The sequence below is a fragment of the Pristis pectinata genome, chromosome 29 (assembly GCF_009764475.1).
Source record: "Pristis pectinata isolate sPriPec2 chromosome 29, sPriPec2.1.pri, whole genome shotgun sequence".
NCBI lineage: Eukaryota > Metazoa > Chordata > Chondrichthyes > Rhinopristiformes > Pristidae > Pristis > Pristis pectinata.
Window position 1 is genome coordinate 9,107,540 of NC_067433.1, and position 27,438 is coordinate 9,134,977.

The 27,438-nt window shown below is 45.4% G+C and overlaps 1 protein-coding gene across 1 annotated transcript in view; it reads left to right on the forward strand.

Moving 5' to 3' along the window:
* LOC127584200 (G protein-coupled receptor kinase 5-like) overlaps positions 1-27,438 on the forward strand; it is a 165,262-nt gene that overhangs the window by 49,239 nt on the left and 88,585 nt on the right. Inside the window, exon 2 of the mRNA XM_052040798.1 lies at positions 6,635-6,730. Coding sequence (XP_051896758.1) covers positions 6,635-6,730 — 96 coding nt within the window. The remainder of the gene's footprint in view (positions 1-6,634; positions 6,731-27,438) is intronic.

Genomic DNA, 27,438 nt, shown 5'->3' on the forward strand with positions numbered 1-27,438 from the left:
TAGCTCGCTCAGCCTATCCTCATAAGACATGCTCTCCAATCCAGGCAGCATCCTGGTAAATCTCCTCTGCACCCTCTCTAAAGCTTCCACATCCTTCCTATAATGAGGCTACCAGAACTGAACACAATACTCCAAGTATGGTCTGACCAAAGTTCTATAGAGCTGCAACATCACCTCACGGCTCTTGAACTCAATTTTAGTCATAGAATTGTACAGCACAGAAACAGGCCCTTTGGCCCACCATATCTATGCCGACCCATCTCTACTGATCTCAGCAGCGTTTGACCCTGCAGCCTTCTATACCTTGGCAATTCAAGTGCTCATAGAGATACTCTGTAACTGCTGCTGTGGGAGGAGGATTTCCTGCCAATATTAATTTGTTGCCTTTCTACTGAAGATTAACTTGGGTTTCTTGGAAATAGAAAGTTCTCAGATCTGGGTTACAGAACCTTAATATTCTTAGCTACCAACAATGACCACACAAATGTTTATCAGTGAATTTAAAAAAAAATAAAACATTTATTTTCCTCCCGTTGATTTCTTACTTGTAGAGATTTTCTGGCAATATTCTTGCACAATCTGGATCAAGTTATAGACCATTTTTCCTTCATTTGCAGTGTGTGAAATGATCTGTAATGTGGAAACTGAGCATGCCTGTGGTCTCGTTATTTGTGACACTGAACAGTACTGGGTTTCAAAGCTTAGATTAGTTTATCAACCGCCAAGTTGCACCATCTGTTGCTGCTTTGACTGCATTGGAAAGCTAACGTTGAACTTTATGTGAGGCTGTGCAATATTCCACTGGCCAAAGCCTTTGCATCAGTGTGCAGTATCGTCATGTTCAAAAATATTGCATTTGAATCGCACTTATCACCAATGCAGGACCTCCCAAAGCATTGAATATCCAATAAAAAGGTTCCGACCTAGAGATCTGATATTGGGGATTAATGGTAGAGACAATATAGAGGATAACTAATGGAAAAAGTTCTGACTTATAGATCCAACATTAATGGTAGACACAATATAGAGGATAACTTTTGCACTCTTCTTTGAATTGGTGCCTGGAAATTATTAGGTCAGCTGTGAAGAGTAGGCAGTCCACAGTTTAAAACCACTTCCACAAACAAGAGGGAGTGCAGCACTTCCTCAGTACCACACTGGGAAGGTTAGCATAGCATTTTGTGCTGAAATTCCTGGAGTGGGATTTTGGCCCACAGCCTCCCTGACTGAGGACGAACTGTGACTGCACTTGCCCGTATGGCACAGCAACTGATTTTGTTATATTTGCCAGATGGCAAGAATAAAGGATATTTGGATAAGCACGTGGATAGGGACTGGTTTAGAGGGATGTGTGCAAAACTGGGCAAATGGGACTAGCTTGGTGGGCACCATGGTCATTATGGACAAGTTGGAACGAAGGGCCTGTTTCTATGCTGTATTAGTCTACGACTCTGATGGGCGGCACGGTAGTGTAGCGGTTAGCGTAACGCTATTACAGCGCCAGTGACCCGGGTTCAATTCCCGCTGCTGTCAGTAAGGAGTTTGTACGTTCTCCCTGTGTGTCTGCGTGGGTTTCCTCCCGGTGCTCCGGTTTCCTCCCACATTCCAAAGACGTACAGGTTAGGAGCTGTGGACATGCTATGCTGGCGCCGGAAGAGAGGCAACACTTGTGGGCTGTCCCCAGCACATTCTCAGTAACGCAACAAGATGAATTTCACTGTGTGTTTCGATGTACATGTGACTAATAAATAAATATCTATATCTGATAGCCAGCTTGAATCAGCACCAAGTCGATTTAGTAATTAGGGATGCACAGGACTCTGTGATAGTATCCAAAAGATGGCTGATGGGGAGGTGACCTTGTTTGCTATTGTATCGTCACTACACCTGGGCAAAGCTAAGAAAGAAGCCGTCTGATTTTGGAGAATAAGGTGGAAATCGATCACATGTTACCGTGGTCATGTACCTATTTGCTGAACATTTCTCTGGAGCATTAAACTGAGGCCTGTGCCACATTGGTTCCCTTGGTCCTCTAGATGGGAGTGCTAATGTTGTGAATAAGCAGACACTGTGCTAGAACGTAAGCAAATAGGAGCAGGAGTAGGCCATTCGGCCCCCACGATCCTGCCCTACCATTCAATTCAATCATGGCTTGTATGCCCCAGGCTTCATCTCCTCTCCTTGCTGAAACCCCATAGCTTTAAGTCCCCGATTTATCTACTACTTTAGATACCCCTGATGACCTAGCCTCCACAACCATCTGGGGTAGAGAACTCCAGAGGTTCACCAGCTTGTTCCTACACCCCCTAAACTGGTAAATATGCCTCCTCATTTGAGATTCTTCCAGTTGTGAAAACTTCTTATCTATCCCATCAAGCTCTCTTAGAATCTTGTATGCTTCAATGAGGTCACCCCCTTATTCTTCTAAACTGCAAAGAATACAAATCCAATTTCTTTGACGGGTGATTTGCATGAAAACACGTTTTGCCTTGGACTTGAGTGTAAACCTGCCTGTCACCCGCAGAGCATTTTACAGTGAAATGTTTTTGCAACAGCCCATTGTCTTGACTGGTTATATCATAACGACAGTAACAGCTTTCATGTCGAAACCTGCAGGAAGTGATTGAGATGATGTAACAAAAGGAAGAGGGTTGTAAAGTAAGTGTCTGCCTGTTATTAACTGCTGAGTAGTGTGGTTTCCTGGTTTGAATGAGGAGTTGGACTATACATCTGTTGATTAGTAGTCCCTCACCTAGTGATGATTTTCATTGACTCTGTGAAGTGGACGGATGTGTTTAGGAGTCTCTGAAACCTTCATGAAGAAATAAAGACAGACTTGCAATTCTATGTGCCCCTCATGACGTACCAAAGGATATACTTCCTTTGCAATTAGTGCAGTGTAGATTCACTGATTTGAGTCTTGGGACAAGAGCGGACGATCCTTTGAGAGAGAGAGTGAGAGAATCGACAATTCCTTTCCTCCCACAGATGCTGCTTGACCTGTTGAGTGCCTCCAGCAGATTTGTTTGTGATAATGACTGGATAATCTCCCTAGTTAATGTTCACCAAGGGGTAATTGTTGTCTGGGATACATGGAAGAATTTGAAATGGGAGCCTGGGATTTCTTGCATCCACTTTGGAGGTCAGACAAGGCCTTGGCTTGTCTCACGTAAAAGATGTCCTCTCCAACAGTGCAGTGCACTCAGTGTGTCAGTCGAGATAGTTGTGCTTGAGTGGAATTTGAACCCACAGCTTTTTGGTACAGAGGTTGGTGAGCTGCCACCTGCATCATACCTCTCAAAGATAAGAGGCAGCATCTGCACCCCTCCAGGGTAGAATTCCATTTAATCACCCAAGTGGAGAACTGGCCTCCACTGGTGAGACAGTGCTCCCAAGTGTGGTCTCCTCTACATTGGTGAAATCAAACGCAGACGAGGTGACCGTTTCGCAGAACACCTGCACTCAGTCCACAATCTGCATCTCCCCGTTGCCAGTCACTTCAACTCCCACACTTTCGCACATGTCAGTCCTCGGCCTCCTCCACCGCCAGGAGAATTCCAAGCGCAAACTGGAGGAACAGCACCTCATTTTCCGTCCTGGAACCTTGCAGCCTAATGGCATGAATATTGAATTCTCCCACTTTAAGTAATCCCCTCCCGCCCCCCCCCCCCCAAACAACCCAACCCCTCACCACCACTACCACGCTTCTTCTCTTCTTCCCTTTCCTAGCCTATCTCTCTTTCTTTTTCTACCTTTTTCTTTCTCTCCTTATCTTTGACCCATTCCCCAGTGAATCTGCTCTCCCCTCCTCCCCCGCATCTACCTATCACCACCTTGTGCCCAACCTACCTCCCCTCTTTTGTCCATCTATCACTGCTCTGCTTTTCCCTCCTATATATCGGGCTTCCCCTTTTCCTATCTTCAGTCCTGAAGAAGGGTCCAGACCTGAAACGTTGACCGCCTGCTTTTCTCCACGGATGCTGCCTGGTCTCCTGTGTTCCTCCAGCATCGTCGTGTCTTTCATCTAATCCCCCAACTATCCTGAATCATCTGATGTTGGCCAGCACCACACAATCAGCCTGTAGGTTTGGAATGAGGAAGCTGGTCCCAACATTGATTTCTGGTTGCCATTTGCTCATCTGACTGGAAGTACACTCATGGGATAATTATCCAGGCAGAATTCCACTCAGCAGTACTCTCCTGCACTTGAATAGGTCAGCTGGCCAGCATTGTCTAGGTGCTCCCACAAACGATGAATATTGGTTACCGGGTGGCATGGTAGTGTAGCGGTTAGCGTAACGCTATTACATCACCAGCGACCTGGGTTCAATTCCAGCCGCTGTCTGTAAGGAGTTTGTATGTTCTTCCCCTGTCTGCGTGGGTTTCCTCCGGGTGCTCCGGTTTCCTCCCACATTCCAAAGATGTACGGGTTAGGAAGTTGTGGGCATGCTATGTTGACACCGGAAACGTGGTGACGCTTGCCCCCAGAACACGCTACGCAAAAAATGCATTTCACTGTGTGTTTCGATGTACCTGTGACTAATAAAGAAAACTGATCTTATATTATCTTAAGGTCCAGATGCATCCCTACCTTCTGGAGAAGGTGGGTCGGAGTAGGTTGTTGGTGAAAATTGGCAGAAATTAAATATGGGCAAAAATTCAACCTGACAAACAGTATTGGGTTTTGTATCAGATTGTCAGAATGTTTGACTCAAACATGAGGAGCTCCAGAGACTGGACTGGCACACAGCTATCCCTTGGGCTGTGTCATCCATTCCATCTTACTCAGGAACTGGACTAAAAAACCATCCACTGGAGGAACTCAGCGGGTCGAGCAGCGTCTGTAGGGGGAGAGGAATTGTTGACACTTCGGGTCGAGACCTTGCATCGGGACTGAGAGTGGAGAGAGAAGACGGCTGGTATAAAGAAGAGAGGGGGAGCAGTGAGATGGGCTGGTGCTGGGATGCCGGCTTTCTTCCCTCTCTGCTCTCAGTCCTGATGCACAGAATAGACTCGAAATGTCGACAATTCCCCTCTCTTTCCCCCGCTCCCTCCCCCCACAGATGCTGCTTGACCTCCTGGGTCACTTCAGCAGATTGTGTTTTGCTCTGGATTTCAGCATCTGCAGTCTCCCATATCTCCAACTTACTTACAAACTGGTTGATTTGTCCTCAGAGCAACAATGTTGAGGTACTTGGTAAATTGGTTTATTATTGTCACATATACAGAGAAAAATTGTGTTTTGCATACCATCCATACAGATCATTTCATTACATCAGTGCATTGAGGTGGTCCAAGGTAAAACAATAACAGAATAAAGTGTTACGGTTACAGAGTAAGTGCAGTGCAGGTAGACAACAAGGTGCAAGGCCATAACGAGGTAGATTGTGAGGACAAGAGTCCATTTTATCGTACTAGGAGACTGTTCAATAGTCCTATGATGGCTCAATAGAAGCTGTCCTTGAGCCTGGTGGTACATGCTTTCAGGCTTTTGTACCTTCTGCTCGAAAGGGACGGGGAGAAGAGAGAGAGGGGTGGGAGGGGTCTTTGATTATGTTTCACTGAGGCAGCAAAAAGTGAGCATTCTTAGTTTCTTTCTTCAAGCAAGTGTGTTACAGTCTTGTTGCAAGTTGTAGGAAAATGAATCACTCCCATGGTGTTTACAGCTCTGATTCAAGGTGGTAATCCCAGCTATTGATAGCTGAGCATTTCTGACGTACATGGTGCATATTGTTTACACTGGTTCCCAGTGACTAGATTGGCGCGTACAATAATGAACTAGGTCATTGCTTGGGGGGAAAGCTTTAAGCGATGATGATGCAGTTCTAGGTGGGGCAGAGTGAACTCATAAACTAGGGTCACTGGTTACCAATAAGGTACTTGGTTCATTTTGGTATAATTAATAAAAAAAAAGTTGGAAAAAATTCATCATGTTTTCCTGTGACTTGAACACGGCCATCACACCTACACATTTTGAAAGGATTTTTAAAAAACCAATGTGCGAGTATTTACTGATCTGAATGTTCCCCCTGACCAATAGGAATTGAGAAGACTGTGGTCCATTTGGAGCCTGTAGACTTTGAAAGGGCAGGAATGCTTATGGCAAAGTGGAAGTTAGTGTGTCCCATCGTAAGTGCTTTTGTGCATATTAAACTCTGATCAGGAATGTTATTGAAGAAACAATGGTGTTTGCAATGCATTTTCAGATAACTTCTATAAGCATTGCTTGTAACTCAGCCATTGCTATAACTTCTATAAGCAGCCAAAGTTAAACAAAAAGGGTTTCTGGCACACAGTCTTAAAGTTTGCTCACCTCATTGTTGAACTGTCTGCCTCCCACTTCTGTTTCTGCAACATTTTTTTGTCCTCTTCCCATCTTCGGTGTGAAGTCCACGGTGTGTCTTTGGTATTGAGAAAGACGAAAGACTTGTGACACCACCAGGTGAAACTGTGCCCGTGCACTTACAACCAGGAGGTCAAGCTGAAGGCGATGTGGCTCCTTCCATTTTGCTCCTTCCTCCAGCACCACAGAGCTGTCTCCTGCACTGGGTGACCCAAGTTGTGCTTGCTTATGCAAAATGATGTGGTTGATCTTAAGATTGCTTCTCAGTCTTAACTCATTTTCCTTCTACAGGTGGGGGAGGGAAACGGAAAGGCAGGAGCAAGAAGTGGAAAGAAATCCTTCGGTTTCCTCAAATCAGTCAATGTGAAGATCTCCGAAAAACTTTAGGTGAGTGTAACCAACTGGCACTGTTGCAAGGAGTCATGATCAGAGGGACTGGTGTCTTTTTAGATGCTGTTAGTTTTGGTTTTAATTGGAGAGGGTTTAGACTAAGGACCGAGGTCCATGGCACTTGTCTTCAAGAGAAGAGGCAAGTGAATTGCAGAAGGACCACCACAGACTAGCTCCTATATCATGCAATTGGCAGAGTTAATAAAGCCCAGTGGTGCCTCACATGGGGACCAGACCATCAGTGGATAAATAGGTTTTAACAAGGTCTTAGAAGATAGAAATTGAAGTTCTGAGCCACAGATTTCTGGCAGAGTAGCTGAAGGCCCTGTTACCCAAGTGAGAGGGAGTAAGCTGCTGAGATGTCTTCTCTTGTTGGGAGAGTCTCAAACGAGGGGACGTAGTTTTCAGATAAGGCATCAGTCATTTAAAGATTGAAGTGGGTAGAAATTTCTTCTTGCAGAGAGTGGCGAATCTCTGGAATTCTCTGCCTTGGAGTTGTGGAGGAAGTATTTAAAATGGAGGTGGGTAAATTTTTGAACGTGATGGCTTTGGGGATCTGAGACAGAGGAGGAATTGAGGTCTGGAGGAAATCAGCCAAGATCATATTGAATGGCAGGGTAGGCTTTAAGGGGCCAGGAGTCATGTTCTTGCTCAGAGAAAAAAAAAGAGGGAGTGAGAGGGAAGATTGCAAGTGTGTTACTTTGGGATGAGTTGTAGACAAGGGTAAGGATATGCATTTTGATTGGTTAGTGGATGAGGAGATAGTGTTGATGTTGAGAAGTGCAAGGCTGGTGGCCTAGTGTAAGGTGAGATGGAGGTGTTGGAGTTTTGAGCAGCTCAGAAACTGAAGAGCAGAGGGTGGTGAAATGTTGAACTCAGAGGTACACAGATGCATAATATTAGGATTTTGGCCGTTAGCTAGTTAAAGCAGGCACTGGCTGTTCTGTAGAGGTGAAATTAAGCTGCTTTGGGAAGAACCAAGAGGGTCCAAAATTTGACTTTTACCTGGACAGCTATCTACTCGTTTATGAGGTGGAAACGGAACCGATGACGTGGTGCAGACATCTCGATAAAATCTGAAAATGTTGAAACTGAAATTGTCCCCACGTTTATGTCTGACATCCTTCAAGTTCAGCAAGGTACTAAGGTTGTTTTCTCAGGTGTCTGGATATATGCAGTTACAATAATGATAAGAGGTTTTGGCATCTAATCTGCGATTTCTTTGGTGGCTTCAATCAATCACTTTTCATTTTCACACAAGTGTACTTGCAAAGGTTTTTTTTCCACATTCTGCTTTAACTGTGAGGCAGTGGAGTGTGCAAATGGCCTGCGGCAATGGTGCAGCTGGTAGAGCTGCTGCCTTAGATTCAGCAACCCAGGTTCAATGCTGACCTTCGGTGTGTCTGTGTGGAGTTTGCACATTCTCCCTGTGACTATGGGTTTCCTCCTACATGCAGATTGGTAGGATGATTGACCACTGTAAATTGTCCCAAGTGTGTAGGTGAGGAGTTGATGGGAATGCAGGGGGAGTAAAATGGGATTAGTGTAGAATTAGTAGGTTACGACAGAGTTCCACACTTGAGAACTGTTCATCACCCATGTGCAGGAAATAAATAGAAACAGCTGTGATGGGGGAGTGAGCAGGCACGGGAAGAGTGGCCGCCAGCCGGTTTCACTGATTCAGTGAGTGAGTCTGCTCAACGCTCCCAGCGCCCGATTGTTGTAGCTCAGGGATGGGGGGGGGTGAGGAGAGAGGGCAGTGGAAATGCCCCGTTCCCACCCGGCAGGAGATATCTGCAGCCCCGCAGCAACTGGTAAATCCAACCCCATCCGTCCCACCAGTCTCCCAAATGTTCATTTGTATGTACAAGCTGTCCACAAGTTGGGCGTTAGTGTCCTGGGGAGGGCCTGTAACGGGTACGATGGTCAGTGTAGATGGTGGGGAAGGCCCTTTTCCATGCTGTAAGATTCTATGTGCCAGTGATTTGAGTCTCGCCTCTCTTGTGCTGTCTATTTGGAAGCCTTGTGCATCTCCCAGGGGTTAAGGATCCTTGCGGATTGTTTGGGGTTTGAATGTTTCCCGGAGAACGTTTAATAAATGATCCTCGGGGCCCCACCATTTTGGCTGCCTTTGGATGATCCTTCATGCTCTGTGTGGTCAGAAGTATGGCTGGTCATTGGTTCTGGTGTCCAGCTCGATCTGCATATCCTCCCACAATGAAGCAACCCTTGCTGACATCAAGCCACAAGAGCAGGGCTGAGGGTGGATGTTGGGTGGTGAGTGGCTCACTTCTTGACCCTTCTACAGTGTTAGAAATGCACTGGTTAATAGCTCCTCCCTAAGCCATCCCTTCCACCAAGAAAGGCAAGAGCTGTGATATTAGAGCCACAGAATCATAGAGACAGGCTCTTCAGCCCAATGCATCCGTGCCAACCATCAAATACCCCACAACACTAATGGATACAGACTGCAGATGCTGGAATCTAGGGCAACAATCAATCTGCTGGAGGAACTCAGCAGGTCAGGCAGCGTCTGAGGAGGGAAAGGACTTGTTGACATTTGGGGTTGAAACCCTACATCAGTCCTGATTGTATGTTGCTCCAGATTCCAGCATCTGCAGTCTCTTGCGTCTCTGCTGGAGGAACTCAGCGGGTCAGGCAGCATCTGTGGAGGGAAATGGACAGTCGACGTTTTGGGTCGAGCCCTTCATCTGTCTATTTCCTTCCACAGATGTTGCCCGACCCGCTGAGTTCCTCCAGCATCTTGTTGTCGACCCACCACACTAATCCCATTCTTCCCCTTGCATCCCATTTAATTCCCTCTTCCCAACCCACAATTTTCCTGCCACTCATCTACCCTAGGGGGGCAATTTACAGCAGCCAATTAATTTACCAATCCACATATTGTTGGGATGTGGGAGGAAGCCGAGCACCCAGAAATCTATGTGGTCACAGAGAATATGCAAACACCACACAGCACCAAATGTCAGAACTGGATTGAGGCGCTGCATCAAGAAGGCAACATCCATCATCAAAGATCCCCACCATCCGGGCCATGTCATCTTCCCACAGCTACCATTGGGCAGGAGGTACAGAAGCCTGTTTCAAGAACAGTTACTTCCCTTCAACCGTTTGGTTCTTGAACCAACCGGCACAACCCTAATCACTACAGTTTAGCAACACTATGATCACTTTGCACTAAAATGGCCCTTTTTTTGGTCTAATTGTGTTCTTTCTTGTAAAAATTGTGTATAATAATTTGTTTTTTATTGTGAATGCTGCTTATCTGATGCTATATGCCTGTGATGCTGCTGCAGGTAAGTTTTTAAATTGCACTTGTGCATACATGTACTTGTACATATGATAATAAGCTTGACTTTAACTTTTGAGCCATGGTCTCTGGAGCCATGAGGCCGCAGCACTAAACACCGTGGCTCAAAGCTCCAGTGTTATTGGGGATCAGCTCACAGTGTCCTTCCAAGTGGTAGCCCCATCCCATCTTGGATACAAGCCGCCCACCCTTCATAGTGGCTGGCTCAGTATCCTGCTATTTCCTACTCAATGTGAGTGGGCAACATTATCTTCAGAATAACCAGATGTAGATGAAGTTACCAGTAGCATCCACATCCTGGCAAATGAAAACACAAGCACACCTTGCATGCTGGACACCCTGTCCAGGTTGGTGTCCTATGTGGTGCCTGGCGTAGCACTGGTGCCAGACTTTCTGAATGCTTTGAAATTTGCATGTTGGCTGATGTGCCACTTACGTAATCTAACTTTTGAGATCTGACACATTGGCTTTTTGAGCATTTTTGCTGTTCCTTTATCTTTGCAGTATCTCGACACTGCCTATAACCCATTTCTAGAATTTTCTGAACATTGTTATGTTCTCAGAAATCTAAAATAATTCTTTTTAAAGAAAAACCCATGAACAATGTACCAAATTTATCAATTACTTGGATTTGAATATTGCAAAGTGGTGAAACTTCCAGATGATAATCTGGGAAGACAAGACAAGAACTAGAGGAAGCAGCCAACATTTCACATGGGGGATGGTTACAATTTTAGTTGGCAGTGATGAGCAGTGCCTGTATTTCTATATGCAGTCAGGATGGTGATGGGTAATGATCTTCCGGTAATTTCTGCTGTCTTAACCAACTGCACTACCTGCAGTTGTGAAACATATATACCTTCACAATGAGAGATTTGTATTGGTGTGGAATCTTTAACAACCTCCAGATGACCCAAGGCACCTTCAACCAAGGAAGTGCCTTTTCAGTCAATTACCATTGATTGAAAAAACTTCCATGAGATCCAGGATACTTTCTTCCACTCCACTTCAATGGGATCTAAGGTGCCTGAAGGGGATTGGCAGACCCTGACACAGCTGGTGTAGGAGATGCTTGATGAGGACTGTTGGTAGTACTGGAGAGGTGTAACACAAGATGCTGGAGGATCTTGGCAGGTCTGGCAGCATCTACAGAGTGAAATGGCGGTCAATGTTTCGAGTTGAGACCCTTCATCTGGACATTCTGTTGCTCCAGATTCCAGCATCTGCATTCTCTTGTGCCTCTGAAGGGGTGTGTTGCTTCTACCATTTATTTTAGGTTTCCAATGAAGAGACTCTAGGCTCTCAGTGCCTTGCCCAATTCATGGGCCAGGGATTCCCATGAGTTGATAAGGACATTGCAATTTTCCAAGGAGCTTCGAGGACATCCATGAAACATTTTCTCTGTCCTCCCAGTAACCCTGGCTTTGACAGAGCTCAGAGCAGAGTGTTTGGTATTGGTATTGGTTTATTATTGTCACTTGTACCGAGGTACAGTGAAAAGCTTGTCTTACAAACCGATCGTACAGGTCAATTCATTACACAGTGCAGTTACATTGAGTTAGTATAGAGTGCATTGATGTAGTACAGGTAAAAACAGTAACAGTACAGAGTAAAGTGTCACAGCTACAGAGAAAGTGCAGTGCAATAAGGTGCAAGGTTACAACAAGATAGATTGTGAGGTTATAGTCCATCTCATTGTATAAGGGAACTGTTCAATAGTCGTATCACAGTGGGTTAGAAGCTGTCCTTAAGTCTGGTGGTACATGCCCTCAGGCTCCTGTATCTTCTACCCGATGGAAGAGGAGAGAAGAGAGAATGTCCCGGGTGTGTGGTGTCTTTGATTATGCTGGCTGCTACACCAAGACAACGAGAGGTAAAGACAGAGTCCAAGGAGGGGAGGCTGGTGTCCGTGATGCACTGGGCTGCGTCCACAACTCTCTGCAGCTTCTTGCTGTCCTGGGTGGAGCAGTTGCCGTATCAAGCCGTGATACATCCAGATAGGATGCTTTCTATGGTGCATCGGTAAAAGCTGGTGAGGGTCAAAGGGGACAAACCAAATTTCTTTAGCTTCCTGAGGAAGTGGAGGCGCTGGTGAGCTTTCTTGGCTGTGGCATCTGCGTGATTTGACCAGGACAGGCTGTTGGTGATGTTCACTCCCAGGAACTTGAAGCTGTCAACCCTCTCGACCTCAGCACCATTGATGTAGACAGGTGCATGTACACCACCCCCTTTCCTGAAGTCAATGACCAGCTCTTTTGTTGACATTGAGGGAAAGATTGTTGGAGTCTGGTGTTAGGATTGCAAACAACAAGGTAGGCTGATCCAGAAGGTTAGAACATATAGGATCCAGGGTGAGGTGGCCAATTGGATACAAAATCGACAATATGGTAGTGGAGGGTTTTTTCAGATTGGAGGCATGTGACCAGTGGTATGCCGCAGGGATCGGTGCTGGGTCCTCTGTTGTTATATTAACGATTTGGATGAGAATATAGATCGCAGATGACACCAAAATTGTTGGTATAGTGGTCACCTGTTGTCTAAGGTTACAACAAGATTTGGATAAACTGAGCAAGTGGACAAGGGAATGGCAGGTGGAATTTAACTCGGACAGGTGTAGAGTGACTCATTTCAGGAAGTTAAACAAGCAGGACATACAAAGTGAATGGCAGGGCCCTGGGGTGTGTTGTTAAACAGAGACCTTGGGGAACAAGTAGATAGTTTCCTGAAAGTGGCCACATGGGGAGATGGCAGCGAAAAAGGCGTATAGCATGCTTTCCTTCATTGGCTGAGGGGCACTGAGTATAAGAGTTGGGACGTCATGTCACAGTTGTATGAAACATTGGTTAGGCTGCCATTGGAGTATTGTGTGTGGGAAATAGAGAGCTGTGGGGAACTGGCACAGGAGAGGAATTGTTGACTGAGGCAGATTGGCCATGATTATATTGAATGGTGGGGCAGGCTTGAGGGGCCAAGTCTCCAACTTCCGCTCCAAATTGTGTTCTTAATGTGCTAATTGCTCCTCACTGTCTGATTCCAGCAAGTTTAGGAAGTGTCTCAGTATCTCCTTTGTTCACTTCTGTAAGATATTTGAAGTAACGTCAAGAACTTTAAACTAATAACAAGATGTTTTATTAAGAGATTAGAATGCCAAGCAGCTTTGTTACTGTGGTGTTCTTCCAAGCTGACTGCCTCTGGAACTTTTCACCATAAAATACTGTTATTGCACAGAGAGCGGTTAATCTGATTCTGTCTGTGTAGGTGTGATAGCCTTAAAGCAGCGGTTACAATCTGCAGACCGAAAATACATACATTACAAAAATGAACCATGTGGCAGCGATCTGTGCTCATTGCTTGATGCTCCATGTTTCTGCATCAATCCGAGGAGGCATTGTGTTTGAGGTGCCAACTCTTTTCACCTCTTAGTTACAGTGAATTCCTAGCCAAGTTTCTGCAGTTGTGAAAGACTTCAATTTGCAAATTTGCATTTACATCTGCATTCCCTGGAAACTGGAAACTTGGGAATTTGCAATGGTTCCTTACGGCATAGATGAAGGGCAATTCGGCCCATTGAATCAATCAGAGCAATCTCATCGCCCCCCCCCCCCCACTCTTTTTCCCTGAAACCTCTTCTCCTCACATTGTCATCAACTCTACCCCCACCTCCCCCAGATTCTGCCCCTCATCTGCACCAGGGGCAATTGACAGGAGGCAGTTAACCTACCAACCCTTGCCTCCTTGGGATGTGGGAGGAAGCCAGAGCACCCCAGGGAAACCCATGTAGTCAAGTCTAAGTTATTGTTGTGATAGACATGTATACACAGTGTATAAATGCCATTAAAATTAGCTTTTTGCAGCAGTACATTATGAGATGAGGACAAACATAAGGTAACATATATTGTACATAACTTGCACCTGAGCAAAACACACATAATGACACTAGTGCAAGATTAAGAGAGAGAAAAAATGTATAGTCTGAGGTAGTGTTAGAGCTTTTCAACTTGGTTCAAGAACCCGAAGGCAGTGGGGAGCGGGTCACTGGGAGAACATGCAAACTGCCCACCGACAGCACCAGAGATCAGGGCTGAACCCCAGGTCACTGGAAATGTGAGACAGCAACTTGACTAGTTAGCAGCACTGGTAATGGTGAATCAGGTGGTGTAACTTGGTGTCGGCTTCTAATGTGTGTGAACCCAGCGCTGGTGGCTCAGGTTCCTGGTGAATCCCAGCAAGAACTCAGTGTTTACAGCGTGGAAGATGGCCATTTGGCCCATCACATCCATACTGGCTCAATGTTAGAGCAATCCAGTTTATCCCATTCCCCTACCCCTTCCCCCTACACCTGAAACTTCCCTCCTTTCGGAATCCTAACATGAGAGAACTGGATCGTGCTGCTTAATACCAGTTTGGTGAATTGCAGTTCACTGTCAGGATTAAATCCAATCTTGAAATAATTCCTGCCACAGTCTTGGATGGGAACCTGCAGTGCTGGAAAACATTGCACATTGGGACAGCACTTAATGAGGCCTATGCCCCCCATAGCTAGTCTAAGAGGAAGAATATATTAAATGTGGAGATTTAAATCAAACTACAGTTACTATAGTAGCAACGGGGAGCTGAGTTCCCCTGTCTGGGAAGTATGAAACCAGGGTTCACAGGCTCAGAATGAGGAGTCAGCGATCAAGGGCTGAGATGAGGAGAAATTTCTTTGCTCAGAGGGCAGTAAATCTTTGGAATTTTCTACCCCCGAGGGCTCAGTCAGTGGCTCCATCCAAAACACAGATTGATAGATATTTCTGGGTGAGAGGAATCAAAGGTTACAGAGAACGGACAGGAAAATTGCAGAGGTAGAAGTTGAGGCACGATCTTGTTGAATTGTGGGACGGACCCCAAGGGGCTGCATGGGCTACTCCCACTCTTATTTCTCATGTTCTTATCTGTAGTTCTTCTGGGAAGGTGGAGACCTTGTTGAACTTCATTCAGACGCCAGCATTTCGAGTCTTCGGTTGTCCCAAAGGATCTTGCGGCCAATGGCATGCTTTCACAATGTAGTCACTGTTGCAATCTGAAGAACACAGCAGCCCAGATACGCTCAGCAAGCTCCCACAAATTCAATGTGATAATGACAGGGTCTGAGTAAAATTGATTGAGTTGGTGGGGGGGGGGGGGGGTGTCCACCTTCCCTAGAGAACTACGATAAACACTTGAGAAATAAGAACAGGAGTAGGCAGTTTGTTACTTTGAGCCAGGCCCACTATTCAACAAGATCGTGGCTGATCTTCTGACTCAACGTAATTTCCCCTCGCTCCCCCCCCCCTTCTTTTTAACATCATGTCTATTGGTATTGGTTTATTATTATCACTTGTACCGAGGTACAGTGAAAAACTTGTCTTGCACACTGATCGTACAGGTCAATTCATTACACAGTGCAGTTACATTGGGTTATTACAGAGTGCATTGATGTAGTACAGGTAAAAACAATAACAGTACGGAGTAAAGTGTCACAGCTACAGAGCAAGTGCAGTGCAATAAGGTGCAAGGTCACAACAAGGTAGATCATGAGGTCATAGTCCATCTCATTGTATAAGGGAACAGTTCAATAGTCTTATCAGAGTGGGGTAGAAGCTGTCCTTAAGTCTGGTGGTACGTGCCCTCAGGCTCCTGTATCTTCTACCCAATGGAAGAGGGGAGAAGAGAGAGTGACCCGGGTGGGTGGGGTCTTTGATTATGCTGGCTGCTACACCAAGACAGTGAGAGGTAAAGACAGAGTCCAAGGAGACAATTCCAATTGTCCCTGTACTCCGGACGTAGAACATAGAACATCGCACAATACAGCATAGGAACAGGCCCTTTGGCCCACAATGTTGTGCCATACTAATTAAATGAGTAATTAAATGCCTAACTAAACTAATCCCTTCTGCCTGCTCTATGTCCATATCCCTCCATTCTCTGCACATTCATATGCCTATTGAAAAGCCTCTTAAGCGCTTCTATCGTATCTGCCTCCACCACCACCACCACCCCTGGCAACGCGTCCCAGGCACCCACCGCTCTGTGTAAAATAAATAAATCAATAGATGGATAAATGAAGCTTGCCCTGCACATCTCCTTTGAACTCCCCACCCACCCACCCCCCCATTTGTAAATGGATGCCCTCTAGTATTAGACATTTCAACGCTGGGAAAAAGGTACCAGCTGTCTATCTATGCCCCTCATAATCCGTCACGTCTCCCCTCACCCTCCGCCGCTCCAGAGAAAACAATGCAAGTTTGTCCAACCTCTCCTTATGGCACATGCTCCCTAATCCATGCAGCATCCTGGTAAACCTCTTCTGCACCCTCTCCAAAGCCTCCCCATTCTTCCTATAATGGGGGGTGACCAGAATTGAATGCAATACTCCAGATGCGGCCTAACCAGAGTTTTATAAAGCTGCAATGTAATTTCCTGACTATTGAACTTAATGTTTCAACTAATAAAGGCATGCATGCCATACACTTTCTTTACCACCCTATCAATTTGTGCAGCCACTTTTAGAGAGCTATGGACTTGGATTCCAAAATCCCTGTACATCAATGCTGTTAAGTCAACATAGTTAAGAGTCAACTGCATTGGTAGGTCAAACTAGGTAAGGATGGCAGCACATTAGTAAATCAGATGTTTTTCCAGCTATTCAGTAGTTTCACATTTAATGTAACTGAGGCGATCTCATTTTTAAATTACAATTTTATTTAATGATGAATTTAAGCTCGGCAGATGCTGTGGTAGGATAAGGACTAGACCCACAGCAGCTAATTGTGTAATTTAACCACAATTCTGCTATCCCAGTAGAACATTACCTCATATTTCCGTTGATCTCTGTAATTCCATAATTATGGAATAGTTAATGATATAGAAAATATCTGGAAAATTATCATGAATTGAATAGTGGAGCAACAAACAAAGTACCGGAGGAACTCAGCGGGTCAAGCAGCAGCCATGGGGGAAAGGAATTGTCGACGTTTTGGGTTCCAGCATCTGAAGTCTGTTGTATCTCCAACTGAGTAGTGGAAGCAGAATAATTAAAGATAAATCTAGGCCCATCAGGGAGCTATAAAGAGTAATCAGTAATGGGTGTGAATAGACACAGAGCCTGGAACCCTTTAAGAAAGAGTTTGATGTTTTAATGGAGGTACTTTGTGTTTATCCTGATGCTGTGGGCTGCTCAGCCCAGCTGGCCAGTGGTTTTACAAGCTGAACCAAGGGAAGAGGCAGCACCAGTTTTGGAAAAAAAACACTTTGAACTTCTCAACTCAGCAGGGAGATGCTATTTTTGGCCAGCTGCTATTTCTCGAGGTCACTCCCATGGTGTCACTGATGGGATGGAGCTGTTGTTTTGGAGAATCTCCAGTCAGTTTAACAAGGCAGATCGCCGAGACCGAGCTAGGAAAGGCAGAGGGGAATTGACATCCAGTAGGGAGTCACTTCAAATGAAAGATGCAACCCAGTAACTTCATGGTTATCTTTTTAATATTTGGAACACATGCTGACCTGAACTCCCTAGTGATCAACTGCAGATTATCACTTTGTTTTCATAGGTTTTAACATGGGCGTGAGGGCTTTGTTGTGAATACTGTCACACACTGACATTGCATCGCAGGCGGGAGGCTGACCATCTCACGGTACATTCGCACAACAATAAATATATTGCTCTCTATCCAGTCTTGGCTTGCTTGTTCCATTAGGTTATCCCTATGCCATCAACCAGAAGCAAACCTGGACTTGGCTTTTTGAAGAATTAATACAGAGCTTAACTATAAAACAAGGAATGGGAATTATGAACTTTTTTGGGAATTATGAATCTAAAACTTCATTTATAAAGTATTTGCATTTGTAAAGCATCCCCAAGCATTGTACGAAGGATTGCAGATGCTGGAGTCTAGATGAAAAACACAAAGAACTCAGCAGGCCAGGCAGCATCCGTGGAGAAAAGCAGGCGGTCCTTTCAGGTGAGACGGATTCACCTGCACCTCCCTTAATATCATCGACTGCATTCGGTGCTCCAAGTGTGTCCTCCTCTACATTAGGGAGACCAAACACAGACTAGGTGACTGTTTCGCAGAACACCTGCGCTCCGTCCGTAATCTCGACCTGCATCTCCCTGTTGCTGGTCACTTCAACTCCCCCTCCCACTCCATCACTGATATGTCAGTCCTCGGCCTCCTCCGCTGCCAGGAGAATTCCAAGCGCAAACTGGAGGAACAGCACCTCATTTTCCGTCTTGGAACCTTGCAGCCTAACGGCATGAACAGTGAATTCTCCCACTTTAAGTAATCCCCCCCCCCCCACCATGCTTGTCTTCTTTTCTCTCCTAGCCTAGCTCTCTTTTTTCTACCCTTTTTCTCCTTTCTCTCCTTTGACCCATCCCCAGGTGGATCTGCTCTCCCCTCTGCCCCCACACCTGCCTATAACTATGTCTTACCTGCATCTACCTATCACCACCTTGTACCCAACCCGCCTCCCCTCTTTTGTCCACCTATCGCTGCTCTGCTTTTCCCTCCTATATATCCAGCTTCCCCTTTTCTTACCTTCAGTCCTGAAGAAGGGTCCTGACCCGAAACGTTGACCACTTGCTTTTCTCCACAGATGCTGCCCGGCCTGCTGAGTTCCTCCGGCATCGTCGTGTTTTTCATTGTACAAAGGTGCTGGAGGAACAGTGAGTCAGGCAGCATCTATGGAGGGAAATGGGCAGTCAATGTTTTGGGTCGAGACCCTTCATCAAGACTGGAAAGAAAGATACTGCTTGTGACCTAGTTTGTACTGAATCACTAGAATAGGACTTGAACCTTCGCACTGCCCACAGCTGGCACTGTAAATAACAAGGTTTATCCCCGAGCCCCAATGACTGATAACACATCATTGACTAATACTCTGCAAGAGACCTTGAGTGAGCCAGTGGGAAATGTCTGCTCCCTTTCCAGCTCCATTAGGGCACTGCTGTAACATGGAGGATCAGGAGGTACCCCCAAATGACTAAAGGCCACACACAGCTCTGATCTGGGTGGCTAATCCCAGCACTGGACCATTGAAGAGCTCCTCTAACTTGCCTGCCCAATTGTGGTTTCACCCAAGCCATTCAATCCTGCCACAGATTCATTCGTTGCTCAGAATTATGGTATCTTCCAGCACTGACTGTGCCCATTGGTCCAACTTGCCCATTAAAAGGATTGTCCATTTGTCTGACTGTCTGTGGCCTGTCCTCTTCCTGTGACCCAGCAATGCTCTTGAAGCCTGTCTCTTTAAAACCAAGCCCTGGTGGTGTGCATTTAATGCGGGAGTTTCCTCAAACATTGTGCTAAAAGCCACCGAGCCTCAAGTATTGAAGAAAAACAGGGAAGTTGGCATCTGAACTTTTTAAAAATAATTTGCTCCCACAACTTCTTGTCATAAGTAAATTTAGTAGACTGGGTAATTTCCCCATTGCATTTTACCGGTACCTGTGGTCCTCGGCATGCAATTTGGTGTTTCTTGGGTCTACGTGTACTCAAAGTTGATGAAGCTGATTTTGTACAGCCACTCATTAATTTCTTTTAGGCTGAACAAGCTCTGGTGTTACGTTAGATCCATCTCCATGCACTGGGCTTTGTGTGGGTTTAAGACATAATACCATATTATTTCTTCACTCACTTCAGTAACACGGCTGTGCTCAATGTAACTTTCTTTAGTTGTGGGCTTCTGCCCCAGACCTGGGCATTACATCTCGGCTTGAACACCACCTCAGCACTGGGGGCCCCCATCTGCCCCATCAGGTGAATGCAGAAGTTCCCATGCCCCTATACTGAATCAGAGTTCTCCCCACGTGCTGCCCAGTACTTGCCCTTCAGACAGCATCGCTTGAACAGAACATCCAGCCATCAGCACAGACGGTTAGTGTGCGACTTGGCCTCTGCACCTCCCATATTACAATAGTGACTTCACAAAAAAAATGCTTCGCGGACTGTAAGTCTGTAAAGGTTCCAAGATTGGATAAGGGGTTATAGAAAAGAATATCTTGCATTCTCAGTGTAACATATTAAAGGAATGCTCATGGGCGGAGTAATTGAAGCTATTCTGATGGATCTTCTCTCTACCGTCTGTTCTTATGTGGTCCAGAAGTTGGATAGGAGCACACCAGGATAATTTGGTCTTAATTTGGCATATTTTTAGTGTTTCTGTTTAGCTGTGGTTGAGCTCAGCACTCTCCCCTTAAATCCTTGCATCAAGTGAAAGCAACTGGCTTTTTCTGTCGACTGTTCTTCAACATGTAGCTTGTGCTGGGTTGGTCTGAGCCAGCCCAAGAGTATTCCTCAGCTTTGCATTCTGTCCCTAGCTTTGTATGAAACAGTGTAAACACAACATCTGGCAGTTCAGTTAAATGAATTCAATTGATACTAGTCCAGCACTGACAACTGTGACTTGAAGAAAAATAAATAGAGCTATAATCACAAAATTGGTGTCAGCAGAACTATTACTCCCACCTATTGGGAGGGGGGGGGGGTGGGGAGGTGGTTGAATGAATTTTCTTTTCGGCACATGTTGTATAAATGACATTTATACGTCTCTCTGGGTCAAAATGATTCATAGAATGATATAACACAGGAGGCTGTCATGTTAGTGCTGGCCGTTTGACGGACCTTTTCAATTAGTCCCACTCTTCTGCTCTTTCCACGTAGTCCTGCAATTTGTGTCCTTCAAGACTGGATCCACTTCCCTTAAAATAATTACTCTGCTGTTTAAGGGTGCTGCATTCCAGATTATCATAATTTGCTGTGCAAAGGTAGTGCTGCTTATGCAGCTCGTATTCCACCTGGGGAGTCTACAATTTCAGGTGAACTGCTCCCCCTGTGTCCCTTTTCTCTCTTCCTGACCTACCCTGTTCCTCCCACTCTCACTCCGCCCCCCGCCCCCCACCATCACCCTGTTTCTCTCTCCTACTCCCACTCCATCTACACAATCCTGCTGGTTCCCTTCCCTCGCTGTTCCCACCTGCCCTCCCCACTTCCCTTATTTGAATCCATACTTCACCTGCCTCCTGATTCTATTACCTGCAGCCCTTTGTCACCTCCACCCTCCACTGCTCTTTCCACTCTCTCCTCCTCCATCTTGTTATCACCCCTCCTCACCTGCTGCTTGCCATCTTGCGCTCCACCTCCTCCCTTCACCTCCTTATACTGGCCATCTCCCCCTCTATCTTTCAGTCCAGATGAAGGGTCTCAACCAGAAACGTCGACTGTCCATTTCCTTCCACAGATGAAAAACACGATGATGCTAGAGGAACTCAGCAGGCCAGGCAGCATCCGTGGAGAAAAGCAGGCGGTCAACGTTTCAGGTCAAGTCTCTTCTTCACGATGGGTCTGCTGGTTTCATAGTGTCATAGTGTTTTTCATGTTAGGTATTCCAGCATCTGCAGTCCTTTGTTTCTCCCTCCACAGATGCCGCCTGACCTGAGTTCCTCCAGCATCTTGTGTGTTGCTCCAGATTCCAGCATCTGCAGTGTCTCCAATTTGCTACCTTATTCTTCTCTGACGACAGCAGTCAAGCACTGCAGCCGATCACTGATGCTGAGAGGGATGCAAGTACCCCAATAGTGGTGGAAAACGCCCGCCAGTTTCACGCCAAGTTCCTCCTTCATCTTGTTGCTTCTCATTCTCCATCTGGCTTCTTAACCAACTTCCTTCATTCTATCCCCAGTTAACAGTTGGCATCGGAAGCAGTTTTTCCTTGCATGCTCCCTGACTCTTTTTTTCTTTTAGCTTCCCTCATTCTGATTGAATGTCATCTATTCGGTCACCCCTTGATTGGGATTTGAAGACAGTATCCACCTGCCTCGGTCTTATTAGTGGGATTTTATCTCTCCCTGCCCAATGAGGGCATGTGAAAAGTAGGAACTTAGCAACCTCTCACTCCTTCCTGTTCCCCAATGGAAGGGTTACACACAGGAAGGGTTCATATCTGCAAAGTTCAGTCAAGTTTATCGTCATCTGCACATGGATGCACAGGTGCAATGAAAAACTTACTTGCAGCAGCATCACAGGCACATAGCATCAGATATGCAGCATTCACAAGAAAAACATAAATATAAATTATACGTAAATTTTTACAAGAAAGAACACAATTAGAATAAAATAAAGTCCATTTTAATGCAAAGTGGTCATAGTGTTGCTATACTGTGGTGACTAGGGTTGTGCCGGTTGGTTCAAGAACCGAATGGTTGAAAGGAAGTAGCTGTTCTTGAACCTGGTGGTGTGGGACTTCAGGCTTCTGTACCTCCTGCTCAATGGTAGCTGGGAGAAGATGGCATGGCCCAGATTATGGGGATCTTTGATGGATGTTGCCTTCTTGAGACATTGCTTCGTCTGGTGGAGCTGAGTCCACTACTCTTTGAAGCTTCTTACTTTCCTGTGCATTCGAATTGCCATATCAGTAGGTGTCCCTGCAAATGCAGTCAAATTTAAATTTCCACGGAAGTGCTTTACCAAATGGAATTGCGTAGAGCACATCTCCAAGTCACAGGATATGGATCTAATGCGGGCAAATGGGATCAGAGTAGCTGGGCAAAAGGATCGGAATGGACATGATAGGCCGAAAGGCGAGTTTCTGTGCTGTACAACTCCATGACTCCATCTCCCCTCCAGGTGTCTTTGCGTCTAGTTTTGCAGCTGATCAGTGGCTGTGATACTGCAGTCAGTTTGCTTAAGTCTGTGCAAGGCCCATTTCAAATCAGGCTGACTGCAAACTGTTTGTTTAAGGTGTGTTGCTGTTTAACTAAGAGAAATGACATTTAACACAATCCTGTGTTTGCTTCTGAGAGGGAAGAAACATTGTATTTTTTTAGGAATTTAAAGAGGAACAAATCGGGTTAGTATTAAGGCTGTGTGTCCAGCCAGCAGCGAGGATGTTCACTGATGTGCTTTATAGTTGCGTGTGATGAAAGCCATCTCTCACCTTACCTAACCCTGCCTTCTCATCCTGAACTGGGTAAGCTTGTCACAGAAATCCGGTGGGAAATGGATTCCATTCACCAGAATTTAGTCAGTTCTTTGAAGAATCAGATTTATTATCACTGACTCACATGTCGTGAAATTTGTTGTTTTGTGGCAGCAGTACAGCGCAAGATATAAAATTACTATTAATTACGAAGTAAATAAATAGTGCAAAAGAAAAGGAATAATGAGGTTGTGTTCATGGACCATTCAGAAATCTGATGGTGGAGGGGAAGACGCTGTTCCTGAATCATTGAGTGTGGGTCTTCAGGCTCCTGTACCACCTCCCCGAAGGCAGTAACGAGAAGTGGGCATGTCCCAGATGATGAAGGTCCTTAATGATGGATGCCGCCTTCTTGAGGCACTGCCTCTTGAAGACGTCCTCAATGGCAGGGAGGGTGGCAGCCCCATGATGTCTACAACCCTCTGCAGCCTCTTTCGATCCTGTGCATTGGAGCCGCCTTACCGGGCAGTGATGTAACCAGTTAGAATGCTCTCCACTGTACATCTGTAGAAATTTGCAAGAGTCTTTGGTAACGTACCAAATCTCCTCAAACTCCTAATGAAGTAGAGCTGGCGCGCTGCCTTCACGATTGCATCAATGTGTTTCCGAGCTGCAAAGGGAGTGGATGTGAGCCCCACTCCTGTGATCCTGGGCAACTTTAACTCATTTAGTTTTGCACTCTTTCCCAAGTCGATGGATTTAAGCCCTTCAGCAAAACATTATGTCGGAGTGAATTTTGCCCTGTACTCTGGAGGGAAGGCCTCGGTGTCACAAAGCTGCTGTTTGGATGAGGCGCACAAGGAGGCCTGTTCAGGTGGAAGTGACGTTTGCACCTTAATAAAGGAGTGAACAAGCTCACTGACACCTTTTCTGGGACATTTTCAGATGGCCAAAAATGCTAGGCCTGTTATTGATATTGGTTTATTATTGTCACTTGTACTGAGGTACAGTGGAAAAACTTGTCTTGCATACCGATCGTACAGGTCAATTCATTACACAGTGCAGATACATTGAGTTAGTACAGAGTGCATTGAGGTCATACAGGTGAAAACAATAACAGAATAAAGTGTCACAGCTACGGGGAAGTGCAGTGCAGGTAGACAGTAAGATGCAAGGTCAAACAAGGTAGATTGTGAGGGCAAGAGTCCATCTCATTGTATAAGGGAATTGTTCAATAGTCTTATCACTGTGGGATCAAAGCTGTCCTTGAGCCTGGTGGTACGTGCCCTCAGGCTCCTGTATCTTTGCTTGATGGGAGAGGAGAGAAGAGAGAATGACCCGGGCAGGTGGGGTCTTTGATTATGCTGGCGAACACACACAAAATGAATGAAAGAAATCTTCTTCTGTTTGTGAGATTATGAGTGGGTATTGTGATGTTCCAAAAAGCCTGTGTGAGGACCTGTGAGATACTTTCATAAGAACAGGCATAATTAAAAAGGAGATACAAGAGACTGCAGATATTGGAATCTGGAGCAACAAACAAGAAGCTGGAGGAACTCAGCGGTTCAGGCAGCATCTGTGGAGGGAAATGGACAGTCGACATATCAGGTTAAGACCCTTCATCTGGATGTAGGATGCCCAGATGAAGGGTCTTGACCTGAAACTTCAACTGTCTATTTCCTTCTACAGATGCTGCCTGACCCGATGAGTTCCTCCAGCTTCTTGTTTATTGCACATAATTTAAAAAAAATAGGAGTAGGAGCTGGCTATTCAGCACCTCAGTCCTGCTTCACCATTCCACAAGATTGTGGCTGATCTGACCTCAGCCTCAGCACCATTATCCCATCTCTTCCCAACAACACTGTAGACCAAAAATCAATGGTACAGCTACAGTTCCAAAGGTTCACAATCCTCTGAGGAAAAAATTCCCTCTTCATCTCCAATTTAAATGGGCAATAATGTGACAAGATTCAACTGAGAAATACATGCCTCTTTCAACCAAATGTGTGATTCAATCACCAGCTGTTGCTGTTCAGTGGGGTTAATATGAGATAAAGGGGAACTTTGTATAAATTGTAGAGACACGAGACTGCAGACCCAGCGAAATGCAGGGTCTCAATCAGAGACGTCAACCATCCCTTTGCCTACACAGATGCTGATTGTCCTGCTGATTCCTTACAATTTGTTTTTTTTGCTATGTATGAATTATGCCACGCAGTCCTTCATCGTGATCCAGCAAAAAGCAGAGCTGAGATCGAGTTTAGAACATCTTTAATTCACTGGTGTCGTGTAAAGTGAACATGATGTGATAGTGACTGAGTGTTAATCCTGATGTTAGTTCAGTTCAGATTACCTTGTATGTCATAGAATATAGAACAGTATAGCACTGGATGAAAAACACGATGGTGCTGGAGGAACTCAGCAGGCCAGGCAGCATCCATGGAGAAAAACAGGCAGTCAGCTTTTCGGGTCAGGACCCTTCTTCAGGACCGAAGATAGGAAAAGGGGAAGCCCAATATATAGGAGGGAAAAACAGAGCAGTGATAGGTGGACAAAGGAGGGGAGGCGGGGTGCGCACAGGGTGGTGATAGGTAGATACAGGTAAGAGATAGTGATAGGCAGGTGTGGGGGAGGAGGGGAGAGCAGATCTACTGGGGGATGGGGCAAAGGTAAGAAGAGAGAAGGGAAAAAAAAAGGAGGCTAGGAAAGGGAAGAGGAGAAGCTTTGTGGGGAAGGGCAGTGGGGATTACCTAAAGTGGAAGAATTCAATGTTCATGCCGTTAGGCTGCAAGGTTCCAAGACAGAAAATGAGGTGCTGTTTCTCCAGTTTACACTTGGAATTCTCCTGGCAGTGGAGGAGGCTGAGCACTGTCATGTCAGTAATAGTGTGGGAGGGGGAGTTGAAGTGGCTGATATAGCACAGGAACAGGCCCTTCAGCCCACAATGTCTGTACCGACCAGAATCATCGCCTTCAATCACAGAGTGAATCATGTAGAACGTAGAACAATATAGCACAGGAATGGGCCTTTCGGCTCACGATGTTGTGCCGAGCTAATTAAGGTAATGGCACCTTATCCCTTCTGCCCGCACATGGTCCATATCCCTCCATTCTCTGATTTGTATCGGCAATTGGAAGACGTCATCAAAATGAAGCTATAACAAAATTAATCATATGAACTGGATAGATATCATACAAACACAGCCCACAAGGGTGTGTCCGAGACTGCAGTTGGGATTTAAGCAATTGAGAACTTGCTTTGCAACGCAGGTTTGGATCCTCCGAGCATGCAATCAGTGTATGTGATGTGTATTCACACAGTTTAACACATAGTCCACAATCTATAGGATTTTGTATGTGGGACACTCTGCTACAACCAGTGAAGATTGTGAATGAATTTGAGCATTGAGCATTTGATCTGGCCCTGCACTACATGTGCATGAGACACTCAGAATTTAAAGGTTTTTGGTGACTTTGGAATAATTTCCTTTGTTCTGGTTCCTGATTTTGCAAAGATCAATGTTTTTTTGGAGGAGGGGAATATTTATTTAGGAACCATCCAAGAAACCCACTGTTTGGGTTCAGGTCTCCATTACTTGGCAGTGAGAAGCTAGAAAGCATATTTTTCCATGGACTATTGTGAAAAATGTTGGTTCACTGGCAGTGTATTTTACTGGATCTAGAATTGCAGCCACACATTTGTTCCATTTCTCAATCGATTTCTCCTCATCCGGCTGAATAATTTTCTAGACTTCTTTTGGTCTTGCAGTTTGCTTCAAAAAAAAACCTCTGTCTGCACAGTGTTTCCTGACGTTTGTATTGTCTCAATTCTGGCAATATCAATGGAAAATATCCTTGTTGTAATATGGAACTTTAACAACATCCAAACTATCAAGTTTGAATGTCAATATACCATTACCCATCTAGCTTTCCTACAACACTGACTACAAAAGACTTTGTGGGCTGTATAACACATTGGCACAATGGCAATGAAGGTAGAGCAGCCATCTCACTGCTTCAGTAGACCTGGGTTCGAATCTGACCCCTGGTGCTGTCATTGTGGCATTTGCACGTTCTTCCAGTTACTGCATGTTCGGGGCTCGTCTCCCATCGCAAAGGTTATACTAGTTGTTAGGTAAATTGGCTCCTGCAAATTGCCCTGACTATAAGCATGTTGTAGGAGAATTGGTGGGGGGAATTAATAAGCACATGCGACATAATGAGTTACAGGGAGAGAGGTAGGGGGAATGGGATTGGCCCGAGAGTTGGCATAGACCCAATGGGTCAAATGGCCTCTCTGTATTATAAGAAAATATGAAAATGTGATATGAATTTGCGGTGTACTTCTTTTAACCTAGAAGTGAAATTTCAACCTCCCCCCCTCCCCCATGTCTCGCTTGTCCTCTCATCAGTCATCTGTTAAGGTCATCAGGAGC